Source organism: Panthera leo, chromosome A2 (genome assembly GCF_018350215.1).
Source record: "Panthera leo isolate Ple1 chromosome A2, P.leo_Ple1_pat1.1, whole genome shotgun sequence".
Classification (NCBI taxonomy): domain Eukaryota; kingdom Metazoa; phylum Chordata; class Mammalia; order Carnivora; family Felidae; genus Panthera; species Panthera leo.
Genome location: NC_056680.1, coordinates 165247595 through 165267928, shown reverse-complemented (window position 1 = coordinate 165267928; position 20334 = coordinate 165247595). Strand labels below are relative to the sequence as shown.

The 20334-nt window shown below is 48.1% G+C and overlaps 1 protein-coding gene across 2 annotated transcripts in view; it reads right to left on the bottom strand.

Moving 5' to 3' along the window:
• The window catches only part of RBM33 (RNA binding motif protein 33), a 137240-nt gene that overhangs the window by 66061 nt on the left and 50845 nt on the right, over positions 1 to 20334 (bottom strand). For both annotated transcript variants that reach the window (XM_042927203.1, XM_042927204.1), the window contains exons 6-8: positions 10123 to 10294; positions 5101 to 5309; positions 1429 to 1714 (exon numbers count right to left, since the gene is read on the bottom strand). In XM_042927203.1, the coding sequence (XP_042783137.1) occupies positions 1429 to 1714; positions 5101 to 5309; positions 10123 to 10294 (667 nt within the window). The remainder of the gene's footprint in view (positions 1 to 1428; positions 1715 to 5100; positions 5310 to 10122; positions 10295 to 20334) is intronic.

Below are 20334 nucleotides of genomic sequence, written 5' to 3'. Positions count from 1 at the left end.
CCCCATTGGCCACTCTCCTCTGAGGCTCGTCCTCCATGACCTTCGGCTCCCTCCTCCCCACCCTCTGCAGACCCAGGTCAGACACCCCTCCTCTGGGCCTCTCACTGGACGCAGGCTCCAATCGACCTATGGGCCAACCACATACTTGGAGCCTCGGGCCCTGGTCCGGGCTCTCACTCTGGCACAGGACATTTCACACGTCCACAACAGGACGCAGGACTTTAGTCCTTCCCTGTCGCGGATGATGGCCGATCCATCCCTCTGATGCTCAGACCCCCTGGGCACCATTTCTGCCTCCTTTCTCACAGCCGTGCGGTCCCTCCCCGCGTGCCACCAGCCCTGCCCTGCGTCACATCCGGCACATGACTGCGTTCCATCATCGTGCCAGCGCCCCATCCGAGCCCCTGTCACCTGTGACCTGGGTTAGTGTGGTCGCCTCCTCCCCCCTCACCACCCTGCCGCGCTCTCCCTACGGAGCAGTGACAATGGTCCTCTCGTAACAGAAAGCGGGGCCCTGTCCTCCTCCACTCAAACCCCTGGTCACAGCCCCTACTGCTCAGAGGCGAAGCCGAGGCCCTCAGAACGGCCCGGGGTCTCACATGACCGGGGCCCCGCGTGTCTTCTCTGCTGTCATCAGTCCACTTGTGGCAGGCCGTCTCTTTTGGGTTAATTCCACACACGAGGCTTGGCCTCATCCCGGATTCTCACTCGTCCCTCTGCCTGGAATAGCCTACCCTGAAACAGGGACATCACGGGCCCCCCGACCTCCTTCAACTCAGCTCTGTGACGAAGCTACCCGCGTGACCCCAGCTAAAGCCGCAGCCCACCCCGGGCCCTGGCTCCGCTCCACCTCTGTCCTCTGCCACGCCACGTGATGTTCCTGCCGTTAGGTTTACTGCTTACTTCGTGTCCCTGTCCGCCGGAAAGCAAGATCACAGCCGCACAAAGCCGCCTCGGCTTCTCTCAGCGATAGATCTCAGACGTCAGAGACGGAGTGTGCGGAACAGATGCGTGAAGGCAGGCTCCGCGTCACCGGCTCAAAAGTAGCTTCCTAGCCTCAGGACACGTGTCCGCGACAGTAACACTCGAGGCGAGGCACTTCAAAATAACGCCTGAGGGACGCAGAGCAGGGCGCTCGCCATGCAGACGTTCCCACCGGGGAAACGATGAGAAACACCGACTCCGGCGTTCCCACAGCTACCTCTGCCGCCCCGGAAATTCAGAGGCCGCCCAGGGCTTTCCGCTAAGTCATAAAGTAAGAAGTACAGACGTTTCAGCAAATGAGTCTGGCCCGCCAAGCTGGCACGTGCCCGAGCGGGCGGGGAACGGACCCGACGAAGCCGGGTGGTCCTCGCACACCCGCCGGGCCGGCGAGAACGACTCGGCCGCGGCACCCCGCAACGTCACCAGGGCGGGGGAGACACGTACCTTGCACGGGCGTCACCACCGCCCCCTTGAAGTGGGGGTTTATGTGGATGTTCTTGGGCTGCTGCGGGGTCACCGGAGGAGGGGTGATCATCAGGCGCGGGGCCTCCATCTGGGGCGGCACGTGCGCCCCCTGGGGAGACGGGGCGTGCTGCGGGTGCTGCAGGGGCAGCAGGGGCTGCAGCGGCTGCTGCTGGAACAGGCTCCTGATGGGCTGCTGCTGGGGCGGCGGCGGCGGCGGCGGTGGCGGCTGAGGCTGCGCAGGGGGGATCAATCTTGGAGAGTGCGTCTGAAAACCACCAAGAAGACAAATGCACAGCAATCAACGTTTGGAAGAGAAGTAGAAAAAGGCTACTGCCCTACAGATCTGCGCGGACCCCAGCCTGAGAGTCACGGCTCACAGCGCTTCCCGGCCTAACGGCGTGTAGGAAGCAGCAGGGCCGTGCCGTGCCGCCCGGGCCCAGGGAGGGGGCCGCTCGCGACGGGAATCCGTCCCGGGCACGCGGAGGGCGGCGGCGGCGGCCTCAAAGGGACTCTGGTGGATTCCAAAAGAACAACTTTCGGTGCAGCCACTGACGCTGCCCGGAGGTGAGCACCGCGCGGCACACAGAGCCCAAGCCGCCCTCAGCCCCTGCGGCCGTGAGGCCGCTGTCCCCAGAGAGCGAAGAAGAAAGTCGGGCGTGAGACACCGAGCTAGAAACGAGGGCTGTCCTCGGGGAGGACACAGGCCTAGCGAGAGCCTGACTCCCCTGCGGGGCGGGGGAGAGCTGAGAAGGTGGCACCTGCACCAGAAAGGAAGGAGGGAAGGAGGGGCGCCGGGCAGGGGACTCGAGGAACAACCCGGAAGCAGCAGCGGCGCAGACACGCCTGCTGGGAAACTCGGGAGACCAGGGCGGCCGCAGCCACGCACACCCAAGACGGCGGAAGGCCGGGGCGTGAAAACAGATGCTCGAGCAGTCAAGCATCTCGGGGTGATTCCATCCGACAGTCACGAGAGGAGGAAACCAGCGACCACGGCCGTGGCCGCCGAGCGCCGGGCCGACACCGTGTCTTCGGCGCCTACCGAAAGGTCAGTACATGAAGTAAGCGGCCGATGCCCGACGTCGCCATCAAGTGGATCCCCGTCACTGTGCTCTTCCAAAGCAGCTGGCGAGCAGCAGAGCCGGAAGTGGGGTCCGACAAGCGGAGTCCACGGGTCCTGCCTGTGAGCACCGGGCCGCCATGCCGCACACCGTGGAGGCCGTGAACTCCAGCTCCACACGCATGGCGGCACACGCCACGTGCAGGACGGGGAATTACAGATGGGGACGTGGTGGACGTGGGGTGGACGTGGGACGGACGTGGGACAGAGCAGACGGACCACTCAGCAGGCCACGGCCGGAGCTGAATGCCAAGAAAAGGCCAGGGTCTGACGAGCAGTAGGGAAGACACATTTCAGAGGAACGACGAGGATTCGGAAACCAGAGCGTATATGGCCTTGGTCTCAGGGGGGACTCTTCCAGAGACATTCCAGGGCTAGCCTGGGTCCTCAGCTCTCCGCGCTCCCGGCATCCAGAAGTGCTCCCTCTCGGGCCTCACGCCGCCGGGTACTGTGCGCACCCCTGCACTATGAGTAGGGATCCAAGCCGCCAGGGAATCCCCACGAGGAGCATGCTGACAGAGGCTCATGAGTCAGATCTGAACTGAACAGAGGACAGGCACCGTGCAGGCTCCTTCTTCACTCAAGAGCATGAAGGGGTGCGAAGGAAATGGCGTGCTCTCATCGAGCGGAGCGGGGGGCCTGGGAGGCGCCCACGTGGAGGGGCACGGGGCAGAGCCAGGAAGCGCACGGAGGGGCTCGGAGCGCGCCAGAGGCGAGGGCTTGGGAGACGTAGGTGCGCACAGAGAGGGCAGGTGGCAGGAAGGACGCCGCCACCCAGCAAGAGCTCTGACCAAGAGGAGGGCGGACGAGAGGACAGCTGAAGGGGGGAGGAGAGGGAGCACAGCGCAAGCCTCAGGCGCTCCTCCCTGAGGAGGAGCTCGCCGCGGACACCCAAGGCGCCAGGGCACAGCAGCCAGGAGGCGCAGGGGAGCAGTGACCCTGAGAGCACAGTCAGGAAGTGAGGAGAGCGGAGTCCAGGTGGCAAGGGACCGACCTAGGAGGAGACGGACTGACACAAAGCCACGAGCAAGCCTTTGACTCCTTCTTCCCACAAGAGTCCAGACAGACCGCTCTGGGGCACGAGAGTGAGCGGGGTCAAAAGCGCTCGTGGTCGCAGGTGGGAGCGAGCTCAAGTTCATCCCCGACAGCCCTGGTCTTCCCAGTACACGGAAACTTCACATCACCATGACCAGGAGACGCGAGCACAGAGCTTCCAGCCCGGAGCACCATTAGGCCGAGCAGGGCCAGCCATAGGCCCGTCCCCAGCTCCCAGTGGGCTCCAGAGCTCTCCGTGGTCACGAGAGCTCTGGGGACACGACACCCCTGGCAGGGGCCCCGGTCCGTCCTCCACTCGGCTAGGGATGCGCAAGCGCTCCCAGCCCCGCTCGGTCGGCCCCTCTGAAGGACGACGGATGCTGGCTGGGCACGCCTCCTGTCCGTGGGTGCGAAGTTACCTCTCCGGGATCACAGAGACACAGCTACACAAAAACAAATCTCCCGTGTGGCTGTTCCCCTCTCCCCCAAGGAGGCCAAAATCACTGAGTTGGCTGTTGAATACATGGCAAGTGGAGGCTGGGGCAAGGATAAGGGATGGGGAAGAAAAAGAAATCAAGTCCAGCCTTTTCGCCATTGGAGAAGCTTAAGAACAAAACAGTTGTGTGAGCAAACAGCAGTTATTAACATCGTCAGCTTCTTTATGCTGTGATCAACCCACCTACCTCTCTCCCCTCCCTGCACCTCAAAACGGAAATTCTCATGCAAAAACAGTTAAGTTACCTCTTCTCCCTTGTTACATTTCACAAATGGATGCATGCTAACATTTAACAGTTCTACACAGAGGCAAAATGTGGCTTTCCCCTAAATTCAGACAAAAATGGAGGAGGGACATGTGGCAGACACAGTGGACACATACTTGTACTAAGCAAATTTGTCCTTGGAGACTGGCTTCTGAAGGAAAGAGCCATAAAATCCTAAAACGAACTAAAAGAACATAAAAATCACTTTCATCCTTCTTTACCTCTGCGATATCTCCTCTTTGAAATGCACGGGAAATTCAACTTCAGCTGAAATTACAAGCATGTGGGTATGGATGGCACAGGACACTTACTCTAAGAGAATCTGCTCCGATTTGAGGAGAAACCGATGGGAAACGGTATAAAGAAAAAGCCACTTTTATAAAATGAACAGTGCTACCTGGATTCTCCACGTACGGTCACTGTTTTGAGCGCGGGCACTCAGGACAAGCAGGGAGAGGACGGAAGCCTGGCTCCTCTGGGGCTCCTGTCCCTTGAGGACATAAGCCTCTCACTGCTTCTTCCTCCGTAAGTACGGAGTGATTTGTCACTGCCCGACTACCAGGAGGACGGAATTTATAAGGACACAGGTGAGAGCATACCGTAAAGAAACTTTCGCCGTCATTCCCCGCATTAAACTTTAAGTTCAGACTCGGTGATACACACAAAGTAGGAAAGCCGCAAAGGCACATTTTCATTTGTTCTAACGTGTTGGGCTATCACAAGAAAACTAAGAATTACCACGCCAGGAGGCTGCGTCGGAAGCAGGGCAGGTCTGTGATCTTTTATTCTTGCACGCTCACTGCTCTCTCTCCTCTGGTCTCCCATTCCACGACACACTAAAGAGCTTCCTCTCCTTCCTCCCCGCCTCGAGCCATAGCGTCCCTGCTTATGCTGTCGCTCTCTCTCTTCGAACTCAAGCAACGCGGCTTTGGCTTCGGCTGAAAGCTCTATTTGAAAAGATGCATACGTGTTAGAAATCTTCAAACGGCCTAAACTCGATACACAGGGAGAAAACAGGGAAGACACACGGGACAAGGAAACCCCGAGACAGCAAGGGTCTCACCCACAGCAGGGAACTAAACCAGCAGCGGGCGGGGTTCAGCGCCCGGGAGACACCCGTTAAATGAGGACATGCTTTTCCCGGGGAGGAAGACACAAGGAGCCTCCGCCAAGTTCAAGTCTTTTCGTTGGAGACCACAAAACGGTGCAGAGGGAAGCTAAAAAGAGGGGCCTGAAGTTCGGTTTAACCACTGCCCTCAAACTGCCGCGGACACTTTCCCTTTCACGGACAGCAGACAACGCTGGGGAGGACCTGGGCCCACCAGGCCCGCCCCGATACAATTTCTCAGTGAGACCAGCCCAGGTATTACGAATGCACCGTGGCACACAGACTCAAGATCGATAAAAAATCAATCAATCAAATAAATTCCTGTTTGTTCTGATTTAAGCGGAACTATTAACGGCATCACTCGGAAATCAAATAATTAATCTCATACAGTGGAAAACTCATTTCGTATGATCATTTCAGATTTATTTAAAGAGACCTTTACTCTGTGAAAAAAGGCTTACATCCACGCTGTCTGATATGGAAGCTATATCAAATGAGAGCAGAGCCACAGAAGAAAAAAACCCATTAATGCAAACACCTGTGGGATGCCCAGGAGACCCTCACCTCTCTGACCACTGCTTTAAGGATATAAAAACATGGACGCTGGCCCTAAGAAACTTCAGCTGGCACCTTATTCTAAATCCCTAAAGGAGAAAAGCCGACTTACTCAAATATGGTTCCTTTATTTTAAAATACTATGTAAACTGTGATATCTCACGTCAACAAATGTGTACCTTGTAAAGGTTTCACTGAATCCCGAGGGCATTCTTACTTACACCTTCTTCCAGAGTGAAGGACAAATTTTAAACATTACCAGCTTTAGCTCCTATCTTAGATTCCACAATCATCTCCAAACTCTTCCAAAATCTCTTAAGCCACATTTCATTTTCTTGATATTGTTTCTATGGTATTCCCCTCCCCTTTAAATAAATCTAGACCCCATTCAAAAGAAAATTTAATCTCTTCTTAACAAGCACAGACTTTTATTCTTATCTTGACTACATGACTGGTTCACATACACATTTTATGCCGTGAATCAGCAATTATTTTTCTAGTGGTTCTAAGTGTCAAGATTGATTTCACTATCCCCAGTAATAAAATGGTTTCAAATGACATCTTTAATCAGCAAGTAAAAATGCTTTCCTCCAATTGAGACAAGCTGTCACAAAAGGTCACCAAAATATGACAGGATGGAAATTACATTTGTAACTTCAACTGAAATGTTAATTTCCTCTTAAGTGTTTTCTGAACTATGTCCATATTCTAAAGTAAAGAGATAGAGTTCAATGTAACAAAGTTTTACACTGTATTGCCCTAAGATGTGCTTAGGGAAAACATCTGTGTACAAATAATTTTGTAACAGCTGGATTAATACATAACGAGTCAATATTTGCAAAATACACAGCTTATTTGGCGAAATGGAAATAAATGATAGTCTGAATTTTTTTTTACAAGAGAACTTGAACGAAGAAATTTGTAAAACCCTTGCTTGTAATACAAGGACCATCAAGTACCCTCCTGCTGGCACTATCAATCTTGGACTGTTTGTTATTAGATGAAAATACTCTTTCCCACAGATCCTCTGCCTTAAGCAAAATTAACTACGGACTTTATTTCAAGAGAACATTATGTGGACATAAGAATGTTCTTAAGACTAAAGCAATAAAACGTAATTTAACACATTACGTGTGCCAGCGAAACTTAGACTATTGCCAAATCTAGATGCCTACTCCTAGATTAATGGATAAAAGCAGGCCTAAAATAAATGCTGTCTTGCACGCACTGCTATCCTGCTTTCCAGGAGAATCTCAGGCCCACCTCGGTCAGGCCGAAGGCCTGACTGCTCTGAACCTCTGTGCTGAGGCTTTAGGAAAACCAGTCACTGACACCCACTGTCCAGAAGTGGCTTTGACATTTCCATTCAAAATTTGTCAGTCCTTTACATATGTTTGTTCTAGAAACCCTGCTCAGCTGGGTTTCACAAGTGAGTGAGGCCCTCATACCCTACAGCATCCTCTGTGTGTAACGAGTGACATCTATCTGCTAAGCACATAGCTTTGTGCCACCCTCGGGGAAACTAAGAAAAGGTTTAGTTTCCAGAATGCTGGCTGAGCTCCTTACTTAAGGTCGTAACCTACACGAAAGCCCAAACTCTACCTGAATTCCAAATCCACATCAATGACTACACACAAGGTTCTATAGCTGCCAGACTGTCATACATATGAATCCAAGTTCTTCCTCATTTAGGGACGGCTCTACCTGTGTGAACACAGGAAAGACTAAGGGAGACCCACACCTTGTTAGGTTCTAGCGGGCACTGGCTGTCCACATGCAGCCCAAAGGGTCAGAAACAGGGGGGCCAGAGGACGATCTCATTCTTCTTTTTAAAGAGTGGAGTGTTGTCAACATTAATCAATTATATCACAAAATAATTTTTATTTGTATTAAAAATGTTAAAGGACACCATCTGTCAAGAAATACATATTATAGGAAACAACATCTGGACTCTGGTAGCAAGATATTTTAATTCCGTTACAAGGAGTGGGTGGACAGCGTTATACGGTCAAATACATGTAAGGATTTCTGTACAGAACCTGAACCTGACGTCTCTCTCACCAGGAGCACGCAGATAAACTGATGGGTAAAACACAAATACTGTAGCAGCTTCTCTTTCTCAATCAGTATTTTCTTATCTACAAAATTAACCTTTCGTTGGAGGAGGGGGATCAAGGTAATGAGAGCTCACTGTTTTAGAAAACCAATCTTCACATGGACAGAAAAGTCCCTTTGGTTCGGGGGAAAAAGCCTGAGTTAGTAGAAAGCTCGTGTTTCAAACACTAAGCTTCCTTATGCAGGGCTCACAAGTATGGAGCATTTAAGCACCATTTTCACCTACCGTAGTACCTGGCCGAATTTGCACAAACATACTTAAGCCTTATTTGTTAACGTTTAAAAGAAACAGTTAAATGTCTACACTGTTTATGCTGACGGCCCCTCTGCCTCCAAGGACTCCAGACTCTCTCCCGCCGTATTTCAGGTCCCCGGCTTGCCTACCACTAACCCCTTCAGGCTCCATCTCTCAGGAGGTACAAATGACCCTGAAAACAGCAAAATGAGGCAAAGGTCCTGAGACACAGGAATTAAAGCGACACAGAGAGTGAGCACGAGCAGGCCGGACCCCTCCAGATGTGAGGTCAGTGCCCGGGGCAGGTACAATGCAGAGAGATGGCCCTGGCTGAGGCCGGGAGGTGGCCAGAGACATCAGGTTCAGGCAGGGATGTAACATTACCGATTCCTCCTGCTGAAGGATACACTGTGTTCCTCCCCCACCCTTCTGTTTTAAGACTTCCGCTCATCTCCTTTCACCCAAGGCCAACTTCAGACCTTCCTTCTTAGAAAACTTATGTTGTCCTGCTTCAGACAAACTGGCAACTTTATAGCATAACTAGAGAAAAAGGCAGGGAACTCCCGGGCCAAAAGGTAGAGGAACTGGGAGGGGAAAGAAGTAGAGCCCAAGCGTCTAGGGCAAGCTCTCCACAGAGCTCACCGAGTGAGGTAACATGGCAAGAGTGGCTCACTCACGGCTGGTCACCTGCACACCTTGGGAGCTCAGTGTCCTCGTGCACAATTCACATCTGCCGCTCATGGACACACGCTCGTGTTTCCAACTAAAAAATGGCCGATAATGGTTTAAGAAGTAATAAATGTAGTCACTGGGGGTTAGTTTCCCGATTTTTACTTTGACCAACAGCAGGAAGCAGGTGAACCCTGTCCTTCCACCCTCCCACCTGCCTCCTGGAATTCGGTACAAAATCCCAGTGGTTCTCAAAACCCGGGTTCCAGAACAGCAGGCGCAGCAGCACCTGGGAACTCAGCAGAAATGCAACTTTCTTGGACACCCCCTGAAACCTACCGCATCGCAAGAGCTGGGAGTAGGTCTAGGAATCTGTGTCTTAACAAGCCTTCTAGGTGGTTCTGCTGCTCACTCAAATCTGAGAACCACTGCTTTCTCTCTGCAATGGACACTGGAGAAAACGGTTGTGGGGTAGGGTGGGGTCAGTGCTGATGAAGGCTCTCTGCTGGCCTGCAACGGCCTGCCGCAGACCTTCAAAAGCAGCGTTTGTTCAAAATGACTGTTCAACTGACTACGTCTGAACGATCTTACCTCCTCAAACACGGAGAGGAGCGGCAGACGGAAAAAGAAAACACAAAAACAGATGGTTATGATGACACTAACAGGTACAAAATACAAACTGTCTAGTCCTGAGTTAGCCCTAGCAACCTCGTGGTCTCAAGAGGGGTCAAAGGGCCGTCCCCACACACCTTCCCAGAGCCGGCCAGGAACTGCGTAACATGCATGAGAGTGGGTCTAGGCCATCGACTCCAAAAGAAAAGCTATTAAAAAAATAAGCAATCAAATATTTTATTCAAACATTTTTAATCCAGAAAACAGTCATTTTTGTAGAATGACTTTTACAGCACCATAACTCAGCTCTAACCTCACACAGACCGTCCACTCTCTGGACGGCCATGCATAATAATCTACAAAGTCAAGAAAAAATTTTTTGAACCTATTTAGCTAATCATAATAGTACTAAGGAGGAAGTTGAAACGGGAGTGAAGGAGGATGGGAGACAGGCAAAAAAAGTTACCCAAAGTTTCTGGAATGTTCCTTCTCTCTCTAGTTACATCTGAGAGCCTAATAATTGTTCCTTCTTTCCTTTCAGTTTTGAACCGCAATCGTCCAGATTCTTCATCATCATCATCTTCCTCATCGGATTCTTCTTTTACGTCCTTCTGTAGTTCCAAAGTCTCCATACCTCCCTACGATGCAGACACACAAAACAAAAACGGAGACTGAGTTCACATTCTTTTGAATTAAACACTGAAGCCTGATTTTATATATATAAGGTCCTTTATATTTCAGATATAAAGATGCTGCAAAATGTTCTGTCACAAGGCCGTGTGAAACCCTAAACCGATAAGAGAAACAAATGATCTCAAACATTAAAAAACACGTTGGAAAGAGTTCAATTCTTGCTTGTAATTAACAGACAAACCCTATATATACGGTTACTTCTACTTCTGAGAGAGAACTCGCGAATTTCAAAAGTCCCTGCTGGCCTCAAGTCTGGCCCAGACGCCAGCAAAAGTCCATGTATTCCTTAAACCAACACTGGAGCGTGAAGACTTTTGGGCACATGTCCCCCTGTGGAACTTGCATTCCAGGAGAACCCACTCCTTTCCGGTCACACAGGCTCGATGCTTCCGGTAACTCCTGACCCCATCTGCCATGATTTCCAAACCTGCTGTTACGTGGCTTAGTTTTTCCAGCCTCCACCTGCTTCCCCCCTGCGCTCTCACCCTAGTGCTTCACCCCACCATCCAGGGTCTGCATCGCCGCCTCTGGCCCAGATCTTACTGCAACAACACGACTTTTTTTTTTTTCCAGTCACACTGAAACCAGCTTTTATCTCCTATTTTATTATGTCAGTATTCCCACAAAAATACTGCCTAATCCGGTCCCAACTGAAAGTCATTTCTTCATCAACAATTCTTCCTTTATCACAAATGTTCCTTTTATGCCACTGATCACTTTTGACCTTTTACTAGGTCTCAGTGACCTACTGGGAGAGAGTAAGACAGGTACTTATTGAGTGCCAGGTTCACACAAATTCTTTTTGTAGACACAAGAAAACAGAATTTGCCCCTCTATTCTCGTGATTCGTTATTTTAAACGTGCTCTACTCTTAACAGAAACAAAAATGAACTGCCTCGTTAGAAAATGCGCAAGAAAAAATTTAACATAAACCCAAAAGACAACTGTTTTATATTCTCTTCCCAACATTTTCCATGAAAAAAAGTCAACTACAAATGCACGTACTCACTGCCGTGAATACTGCAAGTCTCTACACACCTCCAGGAGTTCAAATGCCTGAAGATACAATGACGAATGCATGACTATATATTTTAAGCCTGATGACAGTGACGCTACCTTTCGGTACTCTGACATTTAGTATAGCACGGAATCTTAAAGCACCAAAGTCTTGGTATTTTGTCGGTTTGATATTTGGTATTATTCCCGTCTTCCTGAATATCTGAAACCAAGGAGTAACACTTGCGAAGGGCCCAGCTGGGCCTGGGCGGCGCTCCGCTCCACTCAAGGGTAAGCTCACGGACAAAGTGCTCTTCTCCTCGTCCCTATGCTCCAGAGCAGTGCTTCTCAAATGTCACGTCCACACCCACCACCAGGAACCAGGTTCTGATGCAGATTATGACTCCACAGGGGGGCCTGAGACTCTGAATTTCTAACATGCTCCACGTGAAGCCGACACGCTTCACAGACCACGCTTTTTGAGTAGCCAGGCCACAGAGGAGGGAAAGGAATGGCCGCCAATAAAGCAAAGATTCCATTTATTACAAGAGTCATTCCTAATTCAACCATTAACAGTAATTTCAGTTCAAAGACCTTCCAACCAGTTCAACGCACAGCTTGACAATACGAAGCTAATAAAGGGTATTCTGCATCCAAATCTCCACCTAAGAAATCTCAAGAGGCCAAGGATGACTGGAAAAGTCTTTCTTTGAAGCAAATCCTAAAACCCACCAACAAATCGAGTCTATGACCCAGCATTTCGCATTCCCAGGTATTTATCCAAGAGAAATGATCATTTATGTGCATGTAAAAACCTGTAGGAAAATATCTACAGCTCTCTTTTGGGTCAGCAAAACTAGATTAACAGTAAGTGAATGGACACATAAAGCGGGTCCATTCAATGCTCCTGAGCCCTAGCAAGGAATGAGCTACTGACAGACACCTGGGGTGAGGTGGCAAAGGTGTGTGGGATGGGAGAGGCCAATCGCGATATACTGCGACAAGTCCGCTCACAGGACGTGCTCCAAGAGAAATCATTATACTGGTTGCCAATGGTTAGAAACGGAGGGAAGGCAGGACTACAGAAGCATAGCATTAAGTTGGTTTTCTGAGCAATGGAATTTCTAGAACGCAAACTTGTGGTACAGGTGTCCAATTAAGCCGGTCACTACATCAAGGACTACACAAGCCCTGAAGTGGCTTCGCCTGCCTCAACTACGGTGCATTTGACAACCTTCACTAAACTGGACTCGTGCCTTCAGGCACTGGTTACTGCCTCTTACTCTAAATACTGGGCTCAAAAAAAAAGAAAAGGAAAAAGCATCTCTTTTAGCCATATGATTTACAGAATTAAATAACCAATCTGCCAAAATGCTGACTTTCTGGACAGTTTTTGACAAGGACTATCTATATCTAGTATTCCATTCATAGGAAGGGTGGTGTTGGGTGACAAACAATAATCAAGTTATCTTAAAATTTTATTGTACAAGAAGTTAAATAATTGTGTATCTGTGATCTTATTAGGCTCTGCCAAAAGTACTCAGAGGTTTAATTTTAGCTACTTAATTATGATGAAAAGCTGAAAGCCATAATTGTGACTCTTAGCAGAGGGCACACATTAAAACCACGGTGAAAGCTCTTCAGAGACAGACAAGTCAGAATCTGATCACATTCCGCTGTCCCTTGAACCACACAGGTGGGAAATGCACAGGTCCACGTATATGTGGGTTTATTGGATGAATACAGTACTATAAACAGATCTTCCTTATGGCCCAACGCGAGGCTTGAACTCACAACCTTGAGATGAAGACCTGAGCTGAAATCAAGAGTCAGGCGTTTAACCAAATGAGCGACCCAGGTGCCCCTCCTTAAGATGTTCTTAATAACATCTCTTTCCTCCAGCTTGCTTTATTATTTATTATAGCATATAATACACATAACATATAAAATAGGTGCTAATCAACTATTTCTGTTACCAGTAAGGCGCTTGGTAGTTAAGTTCTAGGGGATCCAAAAGTAAAAGTTATATGCAGATTTTTGACTGAGTGGGGACGAGCACCCCTAACCCCAGCATTGTTCAAGGGTCAACTGTATACATAAACAATTAGAAAGTCGAATTCTGGCAAGACCCAGACCTGCATATTTTTTAAGCTCTCCAGCTAATTCTGAAATGAACCTGTGATCTCTCAGTGTTTTGAAAGAAAATTCAGTATTCGATCCCAAACCCAAGGGGAAAAAAACAGGCAGTTCTCTGAAACAGGGGTGGGGGGCTTGGGAGTTGGGGGGGGTGGAGAAAAGTATACAGAACACCATTTTAAAAAAACTTCCCAAAAGTTTTTAATGCTTACAGAATATTTGATAGAGAATAATTCTTCATTATATCATGAAATACACATACAAATCAAATACAAATTCTAATTCTACCAACAGTGAAAATTTACAAGTTGGAAAGATGGAGCAAATTGTGCAAAAATTAAGAAAATTACAGACCAATATCCTTCATAAATACAGACACAAAATTCCTTAAAACAATAAAAGCACATGGAATCCAGCAAAATATAAAAAGGAAAATACATCAGAACCAAGTGAGGTTTAGCAAGAGCCAGAAGCACAAGGCTGATTTAACATTCAAAACACTCAATTAACACATCTTGGAGATGAATTCCAAATTCCCCGCAGATAGCCCCCCTGCCCCAAGCCCTCCTCCGGAGGTGGAACTTCAGGCCTTCCCCACACCTTGACAGGCGACCACGCACCCTTAGGGACTTGCCTCCAAAGAACAGAGCGGGGCAAAGGAAAGACAGCACTTTACAGACCTCCCACCCACAATGGCAAACCTGACCCGACCACATGATCAAGGCTAACACTGCCAGGGAGGTCCTGTACCCAGTGGTGTGACGGAGAAGGGCATCGGACCTCTGTGATATTCTCTCCAAAATCCCTGAACTCCAGTCTAATCATGAGGAAAATACCAGACAGGCCCAGACTGCGCACAGTCTACAGGATACCTGGCCAGGACACCTCTTTAGACTGTCACAAACACAAGTCTAAAGTTGTGAAACACAAGGAAAGACTGACAAACTAACACAGACCGGAGGAGACACAACAGTGTGGTCCCCTGGACTGGATCCCGGAACGGAAAGAAGTCATTAATAATTAAAAATGTGTGTAATGGAAATAAAGTCTGGAGTATAGTTAATATAGTTTTTTTAAAAAGTCAATTTAATTCACATTAATAAACGAAAGGATAAAAGCCACAGGAGTATCTCAACAGATGCAGGAAAAGCACTGACAAAATCCAACACCCATGTCTCACGTTTAAAAGAATCTCAGCAAACTAGATACAGAAAAGAGCTTCTTCAATCTCATGAAAACAAAGCAAGCCAAACAAAGCTTCAGTGAGCTTGTATTACGTACTTCGTGGGACATCAAACACTTCCCCTGCCATCAAGAACCAGGCAAGAATGAGTGGCTCCAGTATTTCTACTCTACATAGGACTAGAGGCCAGTGAGGTCAAAGACATAATAGGGCAGGTCGGAAATGAAGAATTAAAGTGTGTCAATTAATAGCAACATGATTATTAAGATATTAGTTTTCCCCCAATTCCATGGAAAGATACAATGCATTCTCTACCAAAATCCCAATCAGACTTTTAATAGATATTGGCGGATCAGTTACAGAATTTACATGGAAATCCACAAGATCTAGAATAGCCAAAACAATCTTGAAAAGGAAGACAAAGCTGGTGGATTTACACTACCTGACTTCATGCTACAGTAATCAAGACAGTGTAACACCAGCAAGGGAATAAAAAAGGTTCCAGAAAGAGACACAAACTTAAATGGTCGATTAATTCCCAATACAAGCACTAAGGCAATGCAGTGGGAACAAATAATGGTGCAACAATCAGGGGCACATACAGAAAACAGTGAGCCTCATTCCCACACACACACACACACATACACGTATCAGTTGCGATAGATCAGAGACCTAAAGTATAAATAGCTAACATTACAGAGCTTCCAGAAGAAAACACAGGCTAGTATCTTTGCAGCTCTGGGGTAGACAAAGATTTCTTGGGCCGCAGAATTACCTGGTCTGTCAAAATTAAATTTTCTGCTCATGACAAGGCACCTTTAAGAAAACTGTAACACAAGCCACAGTCTCAGAGAAAATATTCACTATACACATAAACGTGTATCTGGATATAAACACCTATCTATCAAGAACATACAGACAGTAGGTGTATAAATGTTCTACATGGAGCAGGCAGATACAGACAACACACACGTATGCACAGACGATATATACTCTCCATGTGGAGTAGAGAGACAAAAATTAAAAAGACAATCCATGTTTTTAAAAGACTAAAAATAGACACAAAGAAGATACAGACGTCCAACAGGCACAAGGAGCGGCACTCAACATCCTTAGTTAGCAAAGGAATACACACTTAAGTCATGATGACACAACCAGTCCAAGGACCAAACGGAAGGCAGACAGGACCAAGTGACGGAGAACGGAGACTCTCGGGCACGAGCACCGGGAGTACAAAATGAAACAACCACTCCACGAAACCATTTGGTGGTTTCTTCTAGAATTAAACATATCTCTACCCTGTCTCAGTAATTCCATTCCTAGATAACACCAAGGAACATGAAAAGATATAGCCACTGGCAGATGTGTAAAAAACTCTTCATATTACTTTACTCATGATTAAAAAAAAAAGGAAACCCAAGTATCTATTTATTATTGGGAGAATGAACAAATATGGTACACTCACAAGACGGGATGAACTACCGACATACACCACAACTACCTGGATGAGTCTCCAAAACGTTCTGTTGAACAAAAGAAGCCAGACGCAGTCAACCTTACATATGACAGGGCTACATTTCTGTGAAGCTCTAGAAGAGGAAAGGATGATTTCAGGCGACAAATACGAAACGCCGTTTGCCTCTGGGGAGCCAGGACTGACCAGAAAAGAAAGAAGAGGGAATCTTCTGGGGTCACAGAACTGCTTCTTACAAAGGAAGACGGTAAGTGGAAAAAACGCGGCTCAAAACACCGAACCGCACGCGTCAGATCTGTGTCTGCCGCTGAACACGAAGGGGACCACAGTTTTCACAGGAAGCATGTGACACCGTGCAAAGATGTTTGCGGACTTCCCTCATCACTTCTCGTAGACACGAAAACGGTACCTAAACCGGCAAGCCCGTTTACGCCGTGTTTGAAGACCGCAGCCCGAGCGGCACCGAGGCGGCCAGAGAATGAGACGGGCTTGGCGGTCATCTTCGTAATTCTGTCTTTCTCACTTGATGCAAGGACAGTGACTTCTTCGTCCTAACCAGGCAAGAACGTCCGGTAAATAAAAGGAGCCGCCTAAAGTAGGCCTCTCCGTCGAAGTCCCTCTCCGGTTCCGTAACTCAGACTCTACTAGGTACTCAAACGCAGCTCCTGGAATGCGGTCTTCCGCCTCCTTGCCTCGGCAGAGGCTGCGGGACTGCCCGGGGCGGGCCCGTCAACACCCTGCAGACACTGAAGGAAATGGATGAAAAAGCCAGAGACACCGCCACACGGGCAGGAACCCGGTGCGGCGGCTGACTGCAAGTGGCACTCCTCCCGGAGGGCTCTGTGAGCGACAGGCTCCGAAAGCAAAAGGCACGACGGCAGCGCACAGCGCACGACCCCTACCTTTCAACACCTCAAGCAGCATCGCGCCCACACGCTCCCAGTAAAGATCTTGTAGACGGACTCTACTGTCAGAAAGAAAACAAGCCCCAAATCCGTGTCACGAGGGGAGAGACCAGCACATGTCCTGCCTCCAAGAAGGACCATTAAAAGTCCTGACAGCGAAGAACATTACAAAGAATTTTCGGTCAGTACAAAACAAGCAACGTAAACAGGGTAAACTTCAACCACTGGGACAGAAGGACAGGAAAGTAAATATATTGAAAAATATGTTACAGGGGCGCCTGGGTGGCTCAGTCGGTTGAGCGTCCGACTTCAGCTCAGGTCGTGATCTCCCGGTCCGTGAGTTCGAGCCCCACGTCGGGTTCTGTGCTGACAGCTCGGAGCCCGGAGCCTGCTTTGGATTCTGTGTCTCCCTCTCCTTCTTCCCCTCCCCTGCTCATGCTCTGTCTCTCAAAAATGAATAAATGTTAAAAAAAATTTTTTTAAATATGTTACAAATACAAATACAGTAAATATAAAAATACAAACGTATTAAAAACACTTAAAAAATATATTAAGCAACATAAATAAGGCAAACTTCAACCAACCATCAAGGACAAAAGAATAAAGTAAATGTATGAGTGACTTTTTAAAAATACTTTCAAATATTGGGGTGCCTGAGTGGCTCAGTCGGTTGAGCCTCCGACTTCAGCTCGGGTCATGACCTCACGGTCCGTGAGTTGAAGCCCCACGTCGGGCTCTGTGCTGACAGCTCAGAGCCTGGAGCCTGCTTCGCATTCTGTGTCTCCCTCTCTCTCTGCGCCTCCCCCACTCATGCTCTGTCTCTGTTTCAGAAATAAACATTAAATTTTTTTAATACTTTCAAATACTAAATTTAAAATTAAATTATGGAATATGGAGCTTAAAAGAAAAGAAAGCAAATACTATACCTCCCAACAGATAGCATTAAAAAAAAAAAGAGTATTTAATCTGGATGAGACTTTACTTTCTGTTCTATAAAAAGATTCATACTGAAATCCACCCTTAGGATGTTTCATGTGAGAATTAACAACTAGAAATCACAGGAGTTAACAAATGCAATCTGGTTCTTTGCCTTACACATTCCAGGGTCAAAATTTTAACCATCTTATTTGCCCCACTTATAAAAGTTATTTTGGTCATAGCAAAAATATTTCAAAACATTTAGGGTACAGGGGCACCTGGGTGGCTCAGTTAAGCAGCCGACTCTTGAGTTCAGCTCAGGTTAAGATCTCCCGGTTGTGAGTTCGAGCCCTCATAGGGCTCCGTGCTCAGGGCAGAGCCCACTTCGGATCCTCTGTCTCCCTCTCTCTGCCCCTCCCCCCCACCCCCACCCCCATCCCCGTGTGCTCACTCTCTTGCTCTCGCTCTCTCTCGCTCTGTGTCTCTCACACACACACACACACACACACACACACACACACAAATAAGTGTTAAAAATTTTTAAATAAAACATTTGGGATACAAAGTATCAAATAACCCCCACCATCTAGAGGTAAGTAAGCACTATCACCATTTTTTATCCATCCATTCGGATGTTGAGAGTCTCACACCCACCACACACAAGCAGATGGAGGAACTGTTATCATCTGGGTCTTTTTACTTCGCATGCCCGACAGAGAGCCAGGGCACCCTCTGGTAAACCTACAGCCCCCGTCAGTTAACCCTCTAGAAAAACCTACTCCGTCGGTTCCGTTTACTCTCAAGGCTGCAAACGAACAGCCAGAGTACACAGCTTTGAACACATCTTAAATGGACTCTTTCAGATGACTTCGTCAAGGTGGAATTATTGAGCCAAAGGACTCGAAGGCTTTCGATACTGTCAAGAACAGTGAAGGGTGTGTGATTTACCCTTCTTGCAAGCTAATGAGGTCGCCGGCCACTGTTCCACGGAGGCAGTGAGAGGACATGAGACCCTGGTCACAGTTGAGGACAACGCATGACTCTGACCCAGAGCAGTGGCATTTTGGGGCCAGCTCCCTGAGCCGATTCCCTGTGCACCCTGGGAACGCAGGGGGCTGTGTTACAGGACACGGGAGGGACCCAGAGTTTACCCCCCCCACCCCAGTGTGTTCTAATGAGCAGAAAGCACATCTGCCCCTGGTTCTTCAGGAAGACACTCCGTCTCTTAATCCGTGTGCTGCACAAACATCCGTGGACAGACGGCTGACGACAAAGGTGCAGCCAGCTTCGCTCGCCAAATATGCAGACATGAGAGACAGACCCCTGGCAGTTAACATTTCTGAAATGTCCCCCAATTGAATGAGACTATATCTGACCAATAATTTTGATTTTTGCCAGTATTAAAAAAGGTTAAAATTATCAGTTTTCATGTTATTTTACTGAATATATTTTACATACTTAATGCTCATTTGCTTACCTAATTTTTGGATTACTTTCTCATATTATTTAGTCTTCTTTCTATAGGAGAGCTCATCTGTATATATTGAGTATATTTAACTCTTACATACTGAATATATTAACTTTACTAGCTATATTAATTTTTAGGCTCACATGTAACTATTTCCCCACATTTGTCATGTGTCTGAACTTCTTTACAGTGTTTTGGAATACTTATATATAATCAAGTCACTCTTTTCCCTTATGACTTGAAAAAGCCTTATTTACCGGGGCACCGGGTGGCTCAGTTAGGTGTCTGACTTCAGCTCAGGTCATGATCTCATGGTTCATGGGTTCGAGTCCCACGTCCGGCTCTGTGCTGACAGCTCAGAGCCTGGAGCTGCTTCAGATTCTGTGTCTCCCTCTCTCTCTGCCCCTCCCCCACCTCCCTCCCTCCCTCCCTCCCTCTCTCTCTCTCTCTCTCAAAAATAAAAAAACTTAAAAAAAAAATAAAGGGGCACGTGGGTGGCTCAGTCACTTAAGCGTCCGACTTCAGCTCGGGTCGTGATCTCATGGTCTGTGAGTTCGAGCCCCACGTCCGGCTCTGTGCCGACAGCTCGGAGCCTGGAGCTGCTTCAGATTCTGTGTCTCCCTCTCTCTCTGCCGCTCCCCTGCTCGCACTTGGTCTCTCTCGATCTCACTCAAAAATAGATACTTAAAACAAAAAAAGGCCCTATTACCATGAGTATAAAGTAATAACCAAGACAACTTGGTGCTCAATTTTCCACATTTTCTATCATGTCCTTAATAATAAAACTCCTAATTTTGACCGGACACGCTGTCACCTAACAAAACACTATATTCACCAGTCTCCCTTGCTGTGAGTTACAGCCACGTGCCTAAGGCATAACTCAAGAGACATTTATGAAGTGTCGT